The sequence below is a fragment of the Microtus pennsylvanicus genome, chromosome 9 (assembly GCF_037038515.1).
Source record: "Microtus pennsylvanicus isolate mMicPen1 chromosome 9, mMicPen1.hap1, whole genome shotgun sequence".
Classification (NCBI taxonomy): domain Eukaryota; kingdom Metazoa; phylum Chordata; class Mammalia; order Rodentia; family Cricetidae; genus Microtus; species Microtus pennsylvanicus.
In genome coordinates this window covers 50992341-51014458 of record NC_134587.1, presented here as the reverse complement: position 1 = coordinate 51014458, position 22118 = coordinate 50992341, and the positions used below count along the sequence as shown (strand labels likewise).

The 22118-nt window shown below is 42.9% G+C and overlaps 2 protein-coding genes across 4 annotated transcripts in view; one reads left to right on the top strand and one right to left on the bottom strand.

Annotated features, from left to right (window-relative positions):
* Positions 1-1875, bottom strand: part of Mrrf (mitochondrial ribosome recycling factor) — a 69241-nt gene extending 67366 nt beyond the window's left edge. Inside the window, exon 1 of one of the 2 annotated variants that reach the window (XM_075986036.1) lies at positions 1753-1875. The gene's annotated coding sequence lies outside the window, so the exon portion shown is untranslated. The remainder of the gene's footprint in view (positions 1-1752) is intronic. The other variant, XM_075986037.1, reaches the window with a different exon arrangement.
* Rbm18 (RNA binding motif protein 18) lies at positions 1841-22118 on the top strand. 2 transcript variants are annotated; one of them, XM_075986034.1, is made up of 6 exons: positions 1841-1968; positions 4436-4554; positions 11521-11647; positions 15447-15533; positions 17137-17222; positions 20212-22118. In XM_075986034.1, exons 2-6 carry the CDS (start codon positions 4442-4444, stop codon positions 20369-20371), a joined length of 573 nt encoding a protein of 190 aa, XP_075842149.1. In that variant the 5' UTR covers positions 1841-1968; positions 4436-4441; the 3' UTR covers positions 20372-22118. The 2 variants fall into 2 exon arrangements, with proteins under 2 accessions (XP_075842149.1, XP_075842148.1); XM_075986033.1 differs by having other exon boundaries at positions 1844-1968; positions 4426-4554.

Below are 22118 nucleotides of genomic sequence, written 5' to 3'. Positions count from 1 at the left end.
CACTTAGTTTTTAACAATAAAAGTAAATAATTGTGTAATTATTTGATCCTTGCCTAAGTATCTCTATATGGCTGTTGGCACTACGTGGCCTATTCTAGCAGACTAATCTATCTACTAATCTAACGTTCACTACTGCACCCTTTACTTAAGGTTGTACAGGAACACAAACATCATACAAACGTGGTAAGTATGGTAACAGACTTCCAGAAAGATTAAATCCTTGCCCAACATCAAAATGCCGGCATCAGAGTTGGAATCTACCCTTTTGATGGCCCGTCCTGGGATCTACTTCTCAACACTGCCCCCATTAGCCATGGTTTTTCCAGGTCTCTGTTTGGAATAGGGTTGCTCTTTTTCAAATTCAGTATCATGTAAAGAAGGGTATTTGTAATATTTGACTCAGAACAGCACCTGACTGCTCTTGGCACAAGCCAAAGAGGAATGATAAAATTTTCCCAAGCGGACAAAAGGCTTAACCTAAAGATTAGATGACCAGACTTCAATATCCCCACTCCATCCCCATCACATGTATCTTCTGGATTCACAACCAGCCATGTTCAAAAGGCATATATCACAGCTCTTCCATAGAGTGCACTGTAGCAAATTATTTCTCCTAGCTTGGATTTCTTTCCTCAGCCATTCCCCAAAGAACCAGAGGCTTCCAGCCTTTCCAACTACAAGTTCCCCAAAATTCAGAACTACAACAGAATGTGCACTTCCTTCTCTTACAGGGAAGACTGTGTGCTCCAGGCTGAACCCTCGCACACTATAGAAAATGTAAAGGCCAAGATTCAGGATAAGGAGGGAATTCCCCCTGATCCACAGAGGTTGATTATGCCGTTAAACAGCTGGAAGATGGCCATACTTTGTCTGACTAGAACATTCAAAAGGAGACTTTCTTACACCACTCCCAAGAATAATAAGCATAGAGAAAGAAGGTCAAGTTGGCTGTGGCAAAATACTCTAAGGTGGATGGAAATGGCAAAATTAGTCAACTTCGTCAAGTGTCCTTTTGGTGAACATGGTGCTGGGGTTTTCAAGGCTAGCCACTTTGACAGACAACACTGTGGCAAGTGTCTGACTTACCAAACCAGAAGACAAGTACTCGTGTATGAGTTAATAAAAAGTCAGGAACTGAGAGAAAAAAAAAGAAAGAAAAAGGAGGGAAGAAAGAGTACCCAACTCTCAGATGGCCTAGGCAAGAGTCCTGCTTCTAGCACTTTCTAAGTAAGTGTTCTCAATCTCATCAGTAAATTTGCCACAGCAGTGGAAATGTTGAAGCACCATTGAAATGACAATTGTTTGCCCACAGGCCAGCAGCAGAGTGACGATTTTTAAAATCCCAGGCGTTCGACTCAGGCCTGGGTGGCATTTAAACTTGGGAGCCGCGAAACCCTAGTAAAGATAGGGCTGAGTTTTCGTTTCTACATCACTGGGAATAATTATTATCTCTGCGCGTAGGGCTGTTCGGAAGAGGCAATATTCCTGTCGGGTGACGTCCTAAATATCAGGAAGTATTTACCACATTCCCCTGCAAGGCTCTAAAGGAGGGATGAGTGACACGCGCCCCGCCCCCACCCTTGAGAGGGTAGAGGGACCAGAAGTCCCGCCCCTGGCCTTAAGGTCGAGCCGAACTCTGCTGAACCGGTCGCGGGCGGTAGCCTGGCCCCAGAGGTCCCTCCGAGGTTCTTGAAAAGGTGTCACTGGCACCTGACCCCTCCTGCGCCTCAAGACCGCTTCGAGGCCACTCACCAGCTACAGCCTGGATTATACAGAACCACGCGCGACAGAGGCGGCGCGGACGTCGTGACGTCACGGGGAGGCGCGGCGGCGCAGACGTAGCGCGTCACGGGCGGCCGAGAGGCAATCGGGGTTTCAGCTGCCGTGGCCTCGCGTCCCTCTCTCGGACCCCGGCGTCGGAAGCTGCTCTCGGGGCATGAGCTGAGGGCACAGCTCCGAGACTAGCAGGTGAGTACCCGAAGCTCAACGCCAAGCTGGCGGCAGGGACGTTGGTGGAGATTGCCCTCACCTGCCGGCTTCTAGGCCCCGCCCCGGATTGTCCTGTTCCTCGCCCGGAAATAACAATCCTATTAGTGACCTTTCGGAGCCTCGAGTCGGGAAACCCTGGTTCCTGGCCTGACCCCGCTGTTAGCATTTAGGAATAAACGACCCATTTCCCCTCCTGGCTTCTAGTGTTGATACAACTGAACTGGGAGAGATCTGGAGAGCTTTTTATGAACTGGTAATCTAAGGAGTTGTCGCCATTGCAAACCCCCAAAGATCTGATAGTTTCATACTACCTTATTAGACGTCACTGGTTTTCAAAAATCCACGACTGAGCTGTCACATGCATATTCTTATTTAAAATAGCTACGTGATATAGGAATAATTTCCCCCATTTTGGAAGATAACTGTTGATGTTTCCTTCATTCTCTAAGAAAACAGTACCAACTCTAAGCCAGGCAGTGCACTCACTACCTGCTGGTCATAGAACCATGATCAAGGCAGGCAAGGCCCTGCGCTGTACGAGACACAAGCAAAATGTAAATAATACGTTGTATTCACATTATATGGGAAGGGGAGTGGCAGAGACAGAGGAAGTGAGGGAGATACTGTCGCATACTAAAGGCACAGTAATTGGGAAGGTCAATTTTGAATCCAGACCTCTCTAGTTCCGAGTCTTGTATTCTTCCAATTGAAACATGGCATCTTTGGCATTAAGTATCTTTTGATGTTACTGTTGCTTTTAGACCTAAGAACTCAGAAGTTCTAGCTTTTAAATCTAACTCCACTCACTCTAAAGTAGTGCAACCCTAAGTCTCTTGACCCTTCTCACTGTTTACAGTATCTGTCTTTAATTACTTCAATCTTTTGCTTTGTTAAAAATTTAGTTCTGCTCCCCTTTTAAGTATAAGCATTCTGAGGACGGGGACAGTTTCCTGCAGGGCTGAGCTGAGGCACTTCTAGATATAGAAGTCACATGGCTTTTTTCTAGCAAAGAGGTCTGAAGTCTGGTAGATTTATCTACTGTATGTGCATGAGTCTTTTGCCTGCATCTATGTACGCGCACCACATCTATACAGTGACTGCAGAAGTCAGACGAAGGCATCTCATCTTCTGGAAGTGACATTAGAAATGACTGTGAGCCACCAAGTGGGTGCTGGGAACTGAAGTCCTCAGTCTTCTGCAAGAGCAATATGTACTCTTAACTGCTGAGCCATTTCTCCAACCTCTTAAAGTTTATATTAAAACATGAAGAAACTGGGCCAGCAAGATGGCTTAGCTGGTGCGTGAGCTTCCCATAGACGCCTGACAACCTGAGTTCCTTCCCTAGGACCCAAGCAAAAGCGGAGGGAAGGAGAGAACCAACTTTTGAAAGTTGTCTTCTGACCTCTACCTATGCTAAATGATATGTGCATGCCCACCCCCACCCCAGGATAATAGGGTAAATAATTAGAACGAGAAAACTGAGGCACCCAGAAAAATAACGTCAGTGGAAATGGAACAGTTTAAGGTCGGGTCTTCTGGCACCAGGCTCTCTGTTCTTTCCATCACTGCCTCTGTCACAGCTGTCATTCTCCTGCTCTGTGAGATGGGACACTTCAAGAATTAAGACAATAATTATTGGTCTTGAATACTTCTTGGAATTGTGGTTCTAAAATCCTTGGGAGTATCACTTGGCAGAGCTACATTCCTTTATGAGTTACTGTCCTTACAAAGGGACTAAGGCAAAGAGTAGTTAAGTGACCTGCTGGAAGTGCAGTGAACTGTCTGTCATCTGTAATAACTAAGGAGATTGTCTCTTGTTTCTACCAAAGCAGTAAACTTTGTGATCAATAGCTAACATATATTGACTACTTACAATTGTTAAGCGCATTGTTTGGTGATTTTTTTTTAATGATGTAATCTTACAACAACCCTATAAAGTGAAAACTATTGCCTCTAACTTTACATTTGAGGAAATTGAGGCCTATAAAATTCCGAGAAGTAAGTAAGTCACACAGCCTGCTTTCATGTCCAGCCCTAACTCCAGGACTTGTGCTCACATTTCCTGTGCCTCCTCCGCCTTTGGCAAAACTGCTCCAAGAGGAACAGGAACATAAGCTGTTCTTCCCTCTCCATTCCCTCCAACACCATCAAGACTGTCTACTTGGTACTTGCCTCTTTTCTCTTCTGGAGTATCATCTAGTGATAGAGCCTCAGGAAACCTCAAGACTCTCCACACAACCATAACTTGTTATTCTGCATGGCAGTTCTGGCTGCCAGAAAGGCTGTCCCAAGGGAGCTGGTCCAAGTCCTCAGTTGGGAACAGCAGGCCTTTGAGAACTGCCCAGAGTTCGCCATCCTTGGAGAAATTGCATGTGATGTCTGATGTTCACACAGGATGACTCCACTTTTCTCCCTGAGTGCTCACATTGCCTTTAGTATTTCGTAGAGATTGATGGAAGCAGAAACCAAAACCCTTCCCCTGGAGAACGCGTCCATCCTTTCAGAGGGCTCTCTACAGGAAGGACACCGATTATGGATCGGCAACCTGGACCCCAAAATCACAGAGTAAGTCCAGATCACTTAGTTGGTGATGTGCAGAGGTGCAGTGTCTGCTGCAGATGCTCGGGAGACTTTTCGGAGCAGTGCTGTGCACGACCCCTTCATTTGCTTTTAGATTTTGATAGGGACATTATGCTGCCTTTAGACTGTTCCATTTTTCATACATTTGCACTCCACAACTGTAAGGACATAACTTTGGTTTTCTTCACGTGTAAGCCTCTTTCTTTTAACTCTGCAAAGAATAGGATTCTTTTCCAACTGTTTGACTATGTACCCAGTGGTTAAGAGGAATTGTTCTAGATCAACCTGAGGCATATTTTGTCTCCCAGAATGAAGGAACAAGAAGTAGTTTGGGGATCTTTGCAAATAGGCAGTTGGGCCCCCTTTGACTGACTGCTGTAAGCAACCACAGAAAGCAAGAGTGGGAAGGGATCTTAGAGATCACCCTCACCCCTTTGGTGTTCACTCATTCATTTAATGAATGGAGTGCCTGTTGTGTGCACAGCACTGTGCTGAGCGGCTTAAACAAAATCTGAAAGAAGCCATGTGTGAAATAAGACTCCAGAGCTGTTTTCACCAAGAAGGGAAAAGAGGCACTCAAAGCCTTTTGACAACCTCCACTCTTCTTTTGGCAATCCCTATGTGAGCTCCCTGGGTTGAGATCACTTGGGGACCTCTGATAACATCTCTCTTTCCTTACAATAAAGGTGATGAGGGTCTAAGAGGCAGAATTACTTTGCCCAAGATCACATTACTAATTGAATACAATAGTCCTGACTCCCAGTCTTTCCATCAGAGCCATTATAGTAAAAAGGAATATCTTGGCAGGAACTAATAGGTTTTTCTTTCCATCACTTGTTTTGCTGGTTGGGTAAGTAGGCTGACTTGAAGCAAGCATGAAGTAAATCAGCAGTCCTGGAATGACTCCGAGAGTGGGACTAAACAGAGTACGGCGAGAGGGAACCCGCTGATTGAGTCTGGGGTGAGGTGTTTAAGGAGGGGAGTAGGAAAGAGGGAGAGATGTGATTTTATATCACAACACCAAGGCTAGCTCCTAAACCTATGAAAACTCAGATCATATAGGTGCAAATATCATTGTGTCCATATAAGTTACAGAGATATTAAAGATACGTCACGTTCTTGTGGTCATGGGAACCCTGGAATGTGGGTTGTATTTAACATCCTCTCTTATGACATTGGGGACGGATGTGTGAATCAGCACAAGTTCTCAATTAATGTCTTTAATTAATTAATTAAATGTTCATTAATTAATGTTCATCTAAATCTTTCCGTCATCTAAAACCCAGGCTCTGAGGGTGCCCTCCAGAGTGGTTACCATTCCTACCTCTCCGTGTCTGAATGGAAATCTACAGTGCGGAAACAGTGCTGGTTGTGTTGGCTGTAGTTGCAGGTGATGAGGTTCTGGTGCTGATTGTGTTCTACTGTCCATCAGAGGGTTCACAAGGGCACCTGCCCCTGGGTCAGTGGCATAGTAAGTGTGTGAATGTAGTCCTGAGTTACATCTTTAAGAGGAACACTGGATTAAGACCTTCCCACTGATACTTCAGTCAAAGGTGAACATTAGAAGCCAAGTGTAGGTCAGGCCTTGATGGCTAGAAATGTTGTGTTCTACCTGTAGTATTCACATTTCTGTATTGCCAAACCATTTTCTCTGTTTCCTTCTATGACTTCCTTACCTTGATGATTTGTCTTAAACAAACTGATTTGTTATATAATTTATTTTTAAAAACATAGCTGTCCATCAAAGCTTATGGTTCACACAAAAGCTTAGAGTTGCTTTGCTAAATTTCATGGATCTCATGGAAACATTATTTCCTTCAAGTTGCTCAAATGCATGGACTTTTAGGTTCTGCTTCTCAAAGGGTAGAAAACAGTGAACCTAGCTAAATAATTAATGTATATTCACTCCCTGGCTTTGAAGGAATATGAACACGTGGTACTTGTGTTGTCAGTTGAATCCAAATCTCTAACCTTCTAACGACTCACAAGGGAGTTTGCAGGATGTCTTCCGGTTTTCCTAATTAAGCTTTCCCAACCAAAAGCTGCTGCCACTTCCTGCTGTTTCCTCTACACCAGACCCTTAATGCTCTTCTCTGTGCCTGTATCCCAGCTCCTTAACACTTCTTTCCTAATCCCTTCCAGAAGATGATTTGAATGTCTCTCCTTAAATGGTCTCTTACTTCGTTTTAGGAAACAAAGCATGTATTTACTGTCAGGAATAGTTACAGGTTATCTTATCCAGTGGTAGGGTTACTTTTTCGTTCTTACTATTTTATACATACAGTGTTTAGCTGCACTTATGTCTGATGCCTAGTACCTGCAGAGACCAGAAGAGCATGATACTCCTGGAGGAACTGGAGTTACAGATGTTTGTGAGCCACCATGTGGATGCTGGACATAGCATCCTGGTCCTCTGGAAGAGCATCCCATGTTTTTAACCACTGGGCCATCTTTCCAGCCCCAGTGGTAGTTTTTTAAAAGCTGTTTGCATAATGCATTCTGTCATTCATTTTACCCACATTTATTTTGTGATTAGTTCTAGTTCTGTTTTTAATCTGTGTTTTTTTTTTGTTATTAATCTGAATTATTACTAAGCTATACTAGGACATCCATCAGTCTCTTTCAAGAATGTGACAGTGTGGTGCTCATGCTTTGCAGATACATAAACTCTTGGATCCTGCTCTACCTGGAGGTAGATATGATGAACCTACATGAATAATTAAAATACAGTCACTCCCAAATATTGCTGTATTTTGTGAATATAGAGTGTTGTCAAACTTAACTGTTTTAGGACTGTGCTGCATGCCAGAAGCATTCCTGTGACTAAGTAGATCTTGGAGACTTGAGGGAGTGATGGGCACTTGTTCTTAGAGAGGTGGTCAGACCTGAATACATGTTATTCCACTGCGTTCTAGTTCCTCAGCTTCATTGTACCTCATGTTTCCATAAAATGAGAATGTTCAACTAAATAACAGAAACATTTCTTCCAAATCTAATATTGTGTGAAGTCCTCTTATTTTACCTCATAACAGCTTGGGTGAGGGGAACAAATCTGTCCTTCTCTACAGGAAAAGGAAAGTTACATGTGTTGGCTCAGTTGACAAAGTAGTTTATGATAGCTCTAGTTTCTCCTCCCTAACTCAGTGCACCTTTGCTCAGATAGTCTCACACTCAGAGTCACTGAATAAACGTAACCTAGAGCGTCCTGTTTTGAATTCAAACATGTGGAAACTTATAAATTGCTGTGAGACCCGGACTGTAAGCTTAGAACAGTACCTCTAAATATTACCAGTCCTTTCAGCATGGAAGCCAAAAAGTTAGTGTCTTCACATGTTGGTTTGCCGTGCTGTACTTAGTACTGGCTTCCTTATTCAGATATTAAATGAGCTCTGTAAAATAAGTCATAACCTCTGCATCATATGAAAGTGTGAACTGGACCGTCAGTAGAAATTATAATAGTGCCTTCTAAGCAGAGGGGAATCAAGACTGAAAGGACCCAAGTCAGGGTAAGAAAGATGGCTCCATATAAGCAGATCCAAAAGGACCTTTGGTTTAAGGCAAGCATGCGTACTAATTGGTAATGAAGAGGGCCGTTAGGTGGAATACTGTCAAGTAAAGATGGGCTCTTCACATTGTGTTCAGACAAGTTGAATTTCCTGTAAAAGAATGTCATTGTGGGTGTTAACAAGAACATGATACCAAGATGGGAATGTTTTAGTGGGGCCTCATCTGCACATGTGCAGGGTGACTTGGAAGGGGCAAGACTAAGGATGTGGGCCCAATAGGAGATACTCACTGTTACTGCTGCCACGTGGCTAGGGATAGTGAACTTGGAGCTTCTGGGTGAGTCTGAGATGTGAAAAACAAGAACTGAAGAAGAGTGAAGAGTAGAGATGATTCTGAAGGGTGTTCTAGTTTTGTTTTGTAACACTGGGGCTCAAACCCATGGTCTGTGCCCCAGGGGTCTTGCCTGGGGAATGAGTGTAAACGAGTCCCCACTGGCCATGGAGTAGTTTGAGTAAACTTAAAAGCCAAGAGGTGGATGTGTCCTTCAGATGCTGACTTTCTCTGACTGGGTAAACCAGAATTCACTGGGAGTAGATGTGTGAGCCTGTGACAGCAGGAAGTCTGCCTTGTCTCTCTCAGCCCGCTTCATACTCTTTCTTCATGGTCTGTGACGTGAGTGAATGGCATTTATTGTTTGCTTACTTAAATCTGAGACAATAAAGCATTTAGTAAGATATATGGCACAGCACAAGAAGATTCTCTTCAGAGTAATGTTTATAAACATAGAGAAAATTTTTATATACTTTATATACTAAAAATAGAAAAAAATCCTAAGGGTCATTTCATTGGCTCTCTGCTTCCTAAGTTCCTTGAATACACACCCATTACGGCCTGTCCCTACTGAATACACGCCCATTACGGCCTGTCCCTACTGAATACACGTCCATTACGGCCTGTCCTACTCTCTACTCTCATTCACTACATCAAACATCACCTTTCTCTTCGCATGGTGTTCACTCACACTGAAGTTGCATTCGGATCCCCTGTATCAAGCTCTCCTACTCTTCCCTTTGTGTGTGTACACGTGCAGGCACACGTGCGTGCTCTTTATGAAAATGTGCACTGCTCACAGTTGTGTATGCGTTGGTCTCCTATAACCAGCATTGAGGACCTGGAAGGCACTTTTATTCATCTAGAGGTCCCGATGCCTAATTGGTCCTTGGCACATAGTAGGTATTTGTTTAACATTTGCATAGGTGATTGCTTCTGTGCCACAAGGCAGGATGGCTATTTTAATGACTCACTAGAAGAAGAAAGCGCTGATTGGGTGACAGAAGAATGTGTGGGATGCCTATACTTATTTCTCTCCTGAAGGCAGCAGGGTGTACATTTCATTAAGGGAAGCAAGCCGCTGATGAGGGCTTAACTCTGTACTCCAGCAACAGATAAAAGTACTTGCAGATGTGAAAGCAAGAGACTTCAGGCTTTTTTCACTATCAGAGCCTGCAGTCCCCATCTCCAGGAAGCAAAATAGTAAACATTTCAGTCCTTTTGTTTCAGTGTTCCGATAATTTCAAGAAATTATCAAACAAGAAAAGAAATCCTAGCGAAGTTGAAAGACACAGACCTCAGCAGATGTTCCTGGAATCTTAAGGTCACACTTCTCAGGCAGCACGTGTTTGTTAGCTTTACAATGTATAATCTGTTGGCATTTTCTTCTGAGTAAATTAAAATCCATTTCCTAGGAAATGCCAATTGCGTTACCTTCCTGCTATTTAGAAAAGATAGCTTGCCATAGTAGCCTTCAGTTTTGTTTTGTTGTAAATGGGTTTGACCCACCATTGGCATTGGCATGGTGTGAAGGTTTGAATGGGTGTAGTAAGAGCAGGTGTGGCTATGAATTAAAGCCTTTGGAGAAGACTCAGCCTTGTTGTAGCCTGTTCAAATAATCAAGAACAAAGGTTTATACTAGAGGTGTCTCCCAGTTGCCCCCAGGGAGTCCTGCATTCTCACTGGGTGATTAAGGTCTCCTAATGGGAGATCATAATGAAGTACAGAGTTGTGGTTGTTTTCTTTTTCAAAAACCAGTCCAAGGACCAGATTATTGTCCTCAGTGGGGCTTGGTAGCCTTTCATCCTATCCCAGTACTAGACCTGTATTGTATCTTTCTACAGTGGTAACAGACTCCTGATTAACTGTAATGGATTGGCTTATTGATACACAATAGTGTCCGATTTAGTGCAGTATTTTCTGTCTTTGCTTCCCAAAGGAGATCTTGCTCAAAAATCAAATCTTGGTGACTTTCTCCTAGCAAACAGCATAAATATAAATGTGCCCAAAAGGACTTTACTGACTCCCTGTGGGGTAGAATTCCGAGTAGTAACAGATTTAGCATGTGGGCTGATACCTTTTTAGTATCAAGGGGACAGCATTGTTTAGAGAAAGCCTTGACTCTATTTGAATAGCTTAGAAGGTGCCAGGAGGAAGGCCAGAGGAAAAGGAAATGGGAGAGCTGTTGGTTTGTCTCACCCTTATATTGGATGACAGGAAGTCAGAATGGAGGTCGGCCACGGCAACCTGCTAAGGTTTGAACATCTGTTTGAACAACTCAAAAGTCTGATAGGAACCAAGTGAGTTGTAAGAACAGGGAATACAAGAAAGGGGTAAGCAGGACGGCGAGTGATGGTTTGGTAAACCTCTGCCAGGAATAAATTCCTTCCTTGACTCTGTTTTTTATTTGACCATACCCCAGAGTAGGTAGATACCGTGTTACGGAAACTGAGGTTTGCTGATTCACAGAGCTGGCCAGTGTCTCCTGCATGGTGAGACCAGCCTCAGTCATATTTGGCTTCCACATTGTCCTCATTTCCAGTCACATCTAAAACCTTGTGGAAGGGCCACTAACTGTGTTTGAGTCCTAGCAGAATCACTACAATGTCTATTAAGAGAGGTGCTTTGGGGCTGGGTTTTGTTTGTGTGAATTTGGATGGTTTTGCAACTTTGTTTATTTTTAATACAGGCTAGATTTAAGTTATGTGTGTGTTGTGTTTGCATGTGTGTTTCTGATGAAGTTACAGATACTCACAAATGCTATTTCATTGCCAAGAAATTTAAAAATAAATAAGTCGATGCTATTTTTGAGCTTTTCTCCAAAAGAGAAACAAACGGTGCTTGTGGACAAACGGCTGTTTTGTTGGGTGTGGTTTTCTTCGTTTGGCATTTTGTGTTGGACAGACGCATAGGCATGACAATTCTAGTTCCCAAGTGGATGCAAACAATTTTGTTTCCCAAATAAAATAATGTAGCAGTTTGCAGGAAAGCAAGGGCAGTGACCAGAGAATTTTTTTTGCGTGAGATGAACTGTCTCCCTCTTTTATCTACATTTGAGGCTGAGCAGCCAGCAGCATTCCAGAAGTGGACTCATGGGCTCTTCTGTCTCCACAGATACCACCTCCTCAAGCTCCTCCAGAAGTTTGGCAAGGTGAAGCAATTTGACTTCCTCTTCCACAAGTCGGGGGCTTTGGAGGGCCAGCCCCGAGGGTACTGTTTTGTTAACTTTGAAACTAAGCAGGTAATTGAGCTCTCTCTCCCTCTCTCAGTCTGCATTCTGTCATAATCATATTTATATCTCTTGACCACCAGACCTCATGGGCAGGAATCTTGTCTGGTTATTCTCTGTGCCTCACAGTGAATTCAAGTAGTACGGCTTGCACAAGCTTCCTCTCTCTGTGCTCAAGCTGTAAGGTGACTGGCCAATAGCACACATTGATCTGCAGTGATCTGTATCTAAACCTTGTACTCGTTTGGTTGTTTGCTTGGTTTGGTTTTTCTTTTTCTGTTTTTTCTAAAAGATCTATTTATTTGTCACACAGTTCTCTTGCCTGCATATGTGCCGGCATCTCATTACTGACAGCTGGGAGCTGCCATGTGGGTGGGTACTGGGAACTGAACTCAGGACCTCTGGAAGAGCAGCCAGTGATCCTAACTGCTGAGCCATTTATTCCAGCCCTGATTTGCTTTTTCCAGACAGGGTTTCTCTGTATAGTTCTGCCTGTCCTGGAACTCACTTTGTAGACCATGCTGGCCTTGAACTCATCAATATCCACCTGCCTCTGCCTCCTGAGTGCTAGGATTAAAGGCGTGCGCCACCACTGCCTGGCTATGAAGTTAGTACATTTTACATGTAACTAAGAGTGCAATGAAAAAGTAATCATCAGAGGCTGGGTGTGATGGTGCACACCTGAAAGGCAGGCACAAGTGGGTGTCTCTTAAGTTTGAAGCCAGCCTGGTCTATATAGTAAGTTCCAGCCCAGTCATGGCTGTATACCGAGACTCTGTCTTAGAACAAACAAAGTCATAATTTCTGGTGATTACATAGTAATTTATATGGATTTATGCTACATGATCCCCAGTTATTAGTTTATGAGTCACCACCAGTGACTGGCTAGGTAAATATTATGGTGTGGGTGTCTTTATAGCTGTAACTATGTACATTCACTGCATTTAGGGAAACGCGATGAATGGCATCATCAAAAGGCATGGTGATGCGCACCTTTAGTCCCAGCACTTAGGAGCAGGCACAGGCAGGTGAATCTCTGATTTGGAGGCCAGTCTGGTCTATAGAGTGAGTTCCAGGACAGCTAAGGCTACGCAGAGAAGTTCTGTCTCAAAAAAAAGGCTTAATTTTTCTTAACGTACTTGCCACAACTGGGCCTAGTTGTACATGCCTGTAATTCTAGCAGTTGGGAGACTGAAGTGAGAAAATTGAGAGCTGACAGGCTGTTACATAGTAAGAAAAAAAAAAACACAGTTGCCAGAATGCCTACCAGTGTGAGGCACGGGAGAGCTAAGACTGCACAAGAGCATCATCTGTCCTCTCCAGTGCTGAGTATTTATGTCCTCTAAGTTTTGAAGGTATTGAAGGCAACAAATGATACATTGTTAGTCTAATTGTCCACTCCCTTTTATAAGCAATTAACAGATGCTCATATGATAACCATTGTTAAATGCTTTTCCTTAATGATAGAGTGATGAGGATTCTTGCAGACTATTAAAATCAGAAGTCATATTAGGGACACGTGTTCATGTTAAAGCCCTGGACTAGTAGTCACAAAGCACACTTTATATTCCTGTAGCTTCTATTATTAACTTTGAGCATGTCTCTTTTGGCCTCAATTTTCATCTAAAAATATGGGGTAAACAAAAAGGTTCTCTTACAAAGTTGGGAGGCTGTGAGCATATGTAAGTATACATAGGACAGTACGATTGGCATTTAGTATTAAATTTGTAAACGTCGAAACAAAGTACAGAGATGGCAATTGTCCTTTAGAATACTTAACTCTTATTAGCCTCTACTGCTGCTGATACTTCAGAACTGATAAGGTACTGCGGATACTGTAAGCCACCAAGTGAAACAAAAGAACATGTTTCTTGTCTAGCACTCTGTATGCTATAGTGGAGCATTGCTATGGCCAGTGAATAGCCAATGCCTGTTACACAGTGGGGAGCGAATAACACGATAGTGTGCTGCTGAGTGCTGGAGACTTCCTGGAGATGCCAGCTTGGCATGCTCACGTATGTGCACCCTGCTGTTGGGGTCTTCCTTAAGGGCCTCTTCACCCCTACTAGGGGTGGGTTACCCTTGGTTGAATGCCTGATGGATACCCAAGGGGCAGAGAAGTTTGATCAGGATGGGGAAGTAGCCAGGTTTGCTGGAAGTGACCTAGAGTGACTTTATGACTTTCTGCAGCTTTGAGAATTCATTTTAACTTTATTACAGCTGTATCTGATCAGGAAAGGGTCAGGGGAGTTTGTGCTCTGGAAACTAGGTGTATGGATTGTCTCCCACAGGGACCTTGCTCAGTTTCTTGGGACTGGCCCCTGCTTTCTCCACACTGATTTCTTTCATACCCATATCTGTGAGGCTGTAGTCCAGGATATGGCTCCAGAGCTCCCAAAAGGAGCACAGGTCCTTGATGTAGTGTTGAAAAATATTATTTTCAGGCATGTGACTTTAATTTACAGTGCGTTTGTTTAATGTGAAGCTGTGTTACTGTGCCTGTTTAAAACGCCTGGTGGTCCTAATAAAGAGATGAGCTGCCAGTCGCAAAGCAGGAGCAAGGACAGGCCGGGGCTGGCAGGCAGAGGGTATAAATAGAAGGAGAGTCAAGAGCGAAGAGGAGCAACAAGAGAACAAGGGGAGGAGGACACCAGGGGCCAAACACCCAGCTACACAGTAAGCCATAGAGAAAGGAGCCAAGGAAAGTATACAGAAATAGAGAAAAACAAAAGCTCAGAGGCAAAAGGTAGTTGGGTTAATTTGGGTTAAAAGCTGACAAGAAACAAGCCAAGCTAAGACTGGGCACTCATAAATAAGAATAAGCCTCTGTGTGTGATTTATTTGGAAGCTGGATGGTTGGCTCCCAAAAAGCCAAAAGAATAAAATGTCACAACAACCTTTTGGTGCCCCACATGGGGCGCCAATTGTTGTCCTCTTTTGTAATTGTCTGCCTTTACACTGTAGCTATCCTAGTTAGCAACTGCAGTTCTGCTGCCAGCAGCAGCAGCAGCAGCAGCAGCAGCAGCAGCAGCGAGGCCACAGAGCCGCAGCCTGAAGGAATTCTGTTCCCTCAGGCACTGACTCTTTCAAAGCTACTAAGAGAACTCATCTAAATCTCTGCCCTGCTAAGGAACTCCAGATTCAAAGGTTGAGGTAGAATCCTGCTTCCCAGAGAGCTGAAGAGCAAGCAGCTCAGCTAGCTCTCCTCCTGGCGTCTCCCAAGAGTCCTCACCCCTTTCCTGGCCCCTTCTTATAAACCCTTCCCCACCTGGCTCCTCCCTACTACTTCCTGTCATCTAGTTGCTGACGCAGCCTCCGGACCACAGGTGAATTTTATTTAATCAAACACATCTTTGCATCATTAAACAAATGTTCCAGTGCATAAACAAAAGTAACATAACTTTAAAATTAATTTCTACAGCAATGTAGTCTGTTGTATGCCAGTTAAAGCATGTGTGTAGAAAGATTGACCTGCTGGGCAGTGCTGTCAGCTAACACTCGAAGGTTCCTGCTCTGTGTGCCCTACTCATGCTGTCTGAGTACTCACACCACCCCTGTGGAACAAGGAGTGACCGTATCTTACAACTGACAGATGCCAACACATGACAGAGGATTTGAACCATTGTTTCAATTTTTAAAAATTCGTATGCTGTTGTTGTTTTGCCACTAAAAATTTTAAGCCATTTGCTAAGTACCAAAAGCAATTTGGTTAGAAACCCAGCCACTACAACTTACCAAAGCCTGGTGAGAATATAGATAACTAAAGATAATAGGCATTCGAGTTTCTGACTATTGTTCCTATCTTGGACAGGAAGCAGAACAAGCCATCCAGTGTCTTAATGGCAAGCTGGCACTGTCAAAGAAGCTGGTGGTACGATGGGCCCACGCTCAAGTCAAGGTAGGTCTAAGGGAGACAGACAGCATCCTACCGCATCCTAACCAAGTCTCTGAAGAACAACTCCCGCCTCTCCATTCACATCAGAAACGTCGTCGTCTGGAGCAGCTATGCTTTGCTCTCCTGCTGTGGTGTCTTGTACGATTTTCTTTGGAAAACCTCAGGAAGGGAGCAGATTCCTTCATTGTCTGCACATGGCCACAGATCCTGATTTTTGATTGATTTTTGTATGTGGCTGATATGTACACTCAAACCTGTTTTTTTTTTTTAATGGGGATTGATTGTTCTGTGGACAGGAAGAAAATTATTTATTTTTTTTAAATTAGTTGCTGTGGACATTAATAGCCTCTTCCCAGCTTCACCTCTCTAAGGAGAGTTTGAATATGTTTATTGGTCTAAATGCTTGAGAAATGGGTAGTTTCTCTCTGTGCTTAAAGCATGGCAGTCTCCCTGCTGCAGAGGTCTGGAGAGTTACTGTAGTGTGGGTTTGTGGGACTCTGCAGGGTGTCTCTAGGCCTTGAGAAATGGCACACTTCCCTGACCATCTTAGAGTTTGTCTCTTGGGGGAAAAGTTCTAGAAAAGCTGTGTCCACTTTTTTCTTTTTTAAAAGGCGGGTACTCTCTTCCAGCTGGCACAGAGGTCGTGGTGAATATGTGGACTAGAGCAGTCCCAAGACAACTCCACTGCAGTAGATCTGGATGGACCTGCCAGCAGACAGATTCGCAGCTGTCAGAGCTGCAGCCTCTGCTCTTAGCTAGATGAACGTGAGGCACGCTGCCCTTCCCAGCACTCTTCCCATAAGGACTCAGTAAACCAACATTTGAATGGAAATTCTCTGCTGAAAAGCAGATCCTAAATCTGTGAGGCCTGCGAGCATCTCAGGTCATGATGGGGCACACTTGGTATCTAAGACAGAATTACCAGTGCTTTTACTCAGAATAAAACCAAGTCTTATCTGCCAAACTGGCTGGTGTGTTCTCATCCTGCATCTCATTGAAAAGGCAAGCAGGAAAAATCACTCTTCACCCTGCCTCTCATGTGAGAGCTCTACCTCATGGCTCCTTGTTGGCCAGAGGCTCCTGATTGCTTACTTTTACAAGGATGTAATTATCTGACATCAAATTAAACTCCTCTACTATGGAATGTTTTCTGTATCCGCCACTGAACACTGTTACTACTTCTCCACTCAGGCCTATTAAGAGTTGAATATTATGCTTAATACTTTACAAAATCTACCAGAATTTTAAAGTGTTTTGAATAAAACAAATATTGTAAGAGGCAGTATATTGGCAGTTTCAGAGTGTAGGAGGGTAGGCCTGCTTTGCATTTGTGCCGTCTGTGAATTTAAACAGTGAAGTCCTAGCTGGGAACTTCTTCCTCTCCCAGTAAAGAGGACAAAAGCTTTTTCTCAACTTCTTTTTTTAAACTGCTTTTAGGCCAACACTATGAGGATTTTTGCATTAAAATTAAATATAAAACAAGCCTAAGATTGTCTGGAACTATGCTGAGATAAACTGAGTAGGATTGGCATGTTATAACCATGCACTAGAGTCTGGAATGCTTTCTGCCCAGGTGAAGTCATTTTACCCTTTTTCTCATTTTCAGAGATATGATCATAACAAGAATGATAAGATCCTTCCCATCAGCCTTGAGCCATCCTCAAGCACTGAACCCACTCAGTCTAACCTCAGGTAAGATGACATCTGTAGGACTGTCACTCAGCAAGTCAACCATTTCCTTCTTCCATACTGTCATTTACAGCCTAATGGCTCTTATTCTAGAATAGAATTGCTGGTGTGTTGTGTTGGGAGATGTGTTCGGTACATATTTCCTCTTTTCCCACCCCCTCCCCATGATTATGTGCCACCACTTATAGGATTCATTCCCTCATAAAAGAACAGGTTTAATTGTCATGTACCACGCCTTGAACATGGTGCTGGGGTTACAGAGATACCTCGGACACAGTGCTTACCCTGAAAACACTCATTCTTACAGACCTCAGTCTCTGGCGTTTCTATCATATACTAATTCCTCCCTGTCCATGGTTTCCCTTATGCTCGCAGCGTTTAATTCTATGTATCCTCACAGCAACTTTAATAGTTTTGTCCCGGCTTGTATGAATTGTCAGTTGCTTCTTTGGAGTTAATTCAAAACAGAGACACTAAGAGTTGAGTAGAAAAAGGGAAATTAAGTGGGTGGTTGAGCAGAAGCAGTGTGTGTATGTGTGTGTGTGGTGGTGGTGGTGGTGGTTGGGGGTTTTGTTGTTTTTGTTTTGTTTTTCTTTTGCGCTGTAGCTTAGGGGAAAATTTTAACAATAACAGTAACAATACCCAAGATCTATTGAGCTTCTGTAAGCAGGAGCTTATAAGTACTTTATTATATCCTTTATTTAGCATATATCCTTTAATGCCATAAAAAGCACTTTACATATGAGAAAACTAAAGCTTAGAAAAGCAAAATATCATGACTGAGACCATGCTGGTAGTGACAGAATCAGAATTACTACTTCAAAATGGTCCCAGGTTAACACTGTGAAGATATGTCCTAAAACCTGTTGAGGAGAAAGGAAGAAGGTATCTGAAGCAATACCCAGGGATCAGAAATCAACAGTTACCCTCCGTCTGTTGTAAGAGTATACAATCCGTGATACCTGTTTGGACAAAACACTGGACTAGAAGGAAACGTGCCCTCCTTATATGTGATATACCCTGAGCCATATAGTCTTAAAAGCATCTCACTAAACTGTAAGAGGAGGAGATGGACTTGAATTGAAATTAATTACATAGAAAATAAACATGATTTCTTTACTGTCATTGAGCATGCATACTCATATGCCATCTACCCCTAAATTATGATCTCCATGGAAATGTTTATAGTTCTGCTGTACTGATCTTTGAATTTATGCTTGGTGGTCTCCATGTTACAGTGAACATGGCTTTAACGTCTCAGCCTCTGCACTTGCAGCTTGTTTACCAGCCTGGTGTAGTAACACATTAGGATTTTATTGCAATATATTGCTAATTCTACTGATGCAAAGACCACGTTATTAGTGGGTTCACGTGATGTTTGAACAACTGCATGCAGAGAAGTTTACCTCACACATTTGTTCTCTTCTTGTTGACTTAGCTTTTTAATTTGTACCCCTGAAAATGTGTGAGAATGTTCAACCACTGTATGCCGTTTGAGGGTCTCTAGAAGACCGTGTGGACACACTTTACAAATTTTTCTTACTAGCTGGAGACCGTTGACAGAATCAAGAATGAAAATGGGGAACCTATGAGGCAGCATGTTACTGAGTGCTTTGCACTTTACCCCAGTCAGAACTGAACACCTCACAGCTCGTCAGTGCCCCTCACTTCATCTTTGCACTTTACCCCAGTGATTTCAGTGACCCCAGTCAGAACTGAACACCACAGCTTGTACAGTACCCCTCACTTCATCTTCTCTTGTCTGTAGAGTTGTGCAGCTCCCTCTTTGGTGGAGAAGAAAAAGCAAAGGCTTATAGGTGGAGTCCTAGCCCCGCAGTTTGTTAGCCTTGTTACTCCTGGGCACGTTTATGTCCCTCTGAATTCATCCCATAAAGTCCTGAGTGTAACCTTTCTTGGGTTTCTATAAAGATTAGAAGCAGTAAAGTCCAGAGCATGGTGGGTATCTGGCTCGCTGTAACATGTTTGTTAATATAAAGAAACTCGGGGCTGTAGACGTGGCTCAGAGGATAAGAGCACTGACTGTACTTTCCAGAAGACCTGGGTTCAATTCCTAGCACCAACATGGTGGCTCACAGCCATCTGTAACTCCAGTTCTATGGAATTTTCTAGACTTTGGGGGTGCCAGACAAAACACAGAGAGAGAGAGACAGAGAGAGACAGAGACAAAAAGATTTGATAATATTCCTAGAATTTTTCTTTCTGCTACTACTTGGTGGTGGAAAGGTATGGTAATTAGTGTGTTAGTTAGGGACATGGGGTTCTGAGTCAGTTTGTATACAAATCTCAACTCTCACTCGTTAGCCGTGTAGCATCAGCAAAATAAGAACTATAACCTACCTTCTCACATCATTGTTGATCCTATCTTTGTCTACTTTCTGACAAGTACTGAGATGCCACCTGGTGTCTGTGTCTGAGGACTAAGTGTAAAAGGCCATGTGAAGTATGCAAAACTATGCCTAGGCTTATATTATTTTTTAAAAAATTGGTTTTCAGGCTTTATTGTTTTTTGTAATCGGAGATTTATCTCCTGCCTGCCAGTTCAGAGGCTTAATACAATATTACTTATAACTGCTTGGCTGGTAACTTAGATGTATTATTAATTAGCTCTTACATTTAAATTAACCCATATCGTTTAATCTGTGCTTTGCCACATGGTTCATGGCTTGTTAACCTCATTTTCTACACGTCTTCCTTCCTCGGTGGCTGGCTAGTGTCTCCCAGACTCCACCCTTCTGCTTGGATTTCCTGCTTGTATCTATCCTGCTTTGCATTAGGCTAAAGCAATTATTTATCAGCCAATGAGAGCAACACATATTCACAGTGTACAGAAAGACATTCCACAGCACTTTTTCTTGGTTCATGTTCATAGTTTAATGTTGTATGGCTTCCTAATACACATCAGTATAAGGAGAAGATGAGAGGATTTTCTGAATGTACCCAAGTGTATTCTGATCTCTCTTCCTTTTTCCAGTGTCACTGCAAAGATAAAAGCCATTGAAGCGAAGCTGAAAATGATGGCAGAGAATCCTGATGCAGAGTACCCAGCAGCACCTGTTTATTCGTACTTTAAACCACCAGACAAGAAAAGGACTACTCCTTACTGCAGAACAGCCTGGAAGTCTCGGAGATGATGGCGACTTTCCAGAGCAGCAAAAGCAAATGGGCTCCACATTTGAAGTCCTCCTCCATTGTACTTGTAGATGTGAATGGTACTGCCAACAGCACAGTCACATGTTAGAGCTGCTCACATAGCGTGTTCGGTATTCATATGGATGTGTCTTCCCTGAACTGTGTGGAACTGAGCATCATCCAGAATAAATAGGAATGTGTCCAAACTGATTTGAACACTGAGATGCTCCAGTTGGCTGCTTTGTTTGGATTTGTAATTCCAGAAACACAGTGTGCCAGAGAGAAAAATAAGCATACAAAGTTGTTACTTAAATCAGGAAACTAATTGATTAATATCCACCAAAAACTTTTGGCATTTTTATGTATAAAGGTCTGTTCAACATAAACAAAAAATGAGGGTGAGGGTGGGAAGTGAGAGGCATTTTCAGTCATTTTCAGAACTGTTTGAGAACTTACTGTGGAAATCCTTCAGTTGGACTAAAAAGAGAATTCTTGGCAAAAAAAGGCAGCTGATCCCTTGAGTGAATGTTACAGCAATCTATTTAAGAATTATGCTTATTATTTCCAAATCTCAATTAGGAAAATGTGGTGTATGTCTTAAAATTGTTTATGTCAACACAATATAGAGTCAAATTTAGCATTTTATACCACAACAGTATTTGGAAATCCAGCTTTTATTCTTTGGCAATCATGGTTTTAAATCTGAATCACCTTGCCTTCTATAATACCGAATGTTATTACTAGCCTGGATTTTAATACACTCACTACATGAGACTGTTTTATATCATGAGGTTGTCCCAGTAAGAATCATGTCATAACCAATCTAAGTAGAAAAGAAACATTTCTTTGAAAACCTAAAGTTTACTATATTGGTCACTCTCCAACATTACTATCTAATAGTCCGGTGGGGTTGTGGAAAGCGGCTGAGTGACCTTGTGCAGCTAAGGAGGGCAGGTCAGTGAGCATTAGGAGACAGAGCAGCCGTGCTTGGGCACCAAGACCATAACAACCACATGTGTTCTGTCATTTTGGAAGACTGCATGGCTTTAAAATGAGCCTTATTCTGACAGCATGCTTCTCCCCAGATACCTTTGTCTCTTTGGACATCCTGAATCTGGTAGTATAGAAACATACATAAATGGACAGCCTTGGGTGCGTGTTTCTTCAGCTCGGTGGTGGTGTTTCGGTGCCAGACCTGACAGACCGTTTCATTAGCTGCACCATTCTTCACTGGGCAAATCACTGTCACTCACCGCAGGTGCCACCAGGATGACTTGATTGTAGAAACTCAAGTCTCCCTGAGGTTAAGACACTTGACTTGACCTCGAAGGTTTCAGAGTCCACAGAATTGCTTCAGAGGAATTCTTACCACTTTTCCCAAGGCCAGTCTTTTTAGCTATCTTTAGATATTGAATGTTTCCTGAACTTATTAGTTGTGTGTATCTATGATGCAAGAAACTCTCCTTCCACTTAGGAGCTCATTCAGGGAAGTGGGAACTCCGACTCCTATTTGTCCGGCTGCTCGTTAGAGTGTAGAATTCACCATAGCATCTGTAAGTTCTCAAAGGGTTGTGGTGGAGTAGAACTTGATGCTAGTAGCCTTCTATTTTTAATAGGAACCTAGAACATACTTAGGATTATCTAGAGTTGTTTCTTTAGAAACTAGAACTATTTATTTGTATTTAAGCAATGTCTATAATTTGTACCAATTCTTACCCCTCTGTGTGAATAAACGCAAGACGGTATCCA

What these genes read in the sequence shown, in the direction of transcription:
- Rbm18 (XM_075986034.1), top strand. Translation starts at nt 4,442, where the DNA reads ATGGAAGCAGAAACCAAAACCCTTCCCCTGGAGAACGCGTCCATCCTT. An exon ending in CTGGACCCCAAAATCACAGA is followed by an intron (nt 4,555 to 11,520) that starts GTAAGTCCAGAT and finishes CTGTCTCCACAG; the next exon opens with ATACCACCTCCTCAAGCTCC. An exon ending in GGGCCCACGCTCAAGTCAAG is followed by an intron (nt 15,534 to 17,136) that starts GTAGGTCTAAGG and finishes TCTCATTTTCAG; the next exon opens with AGATATGATCATAACAAGAA.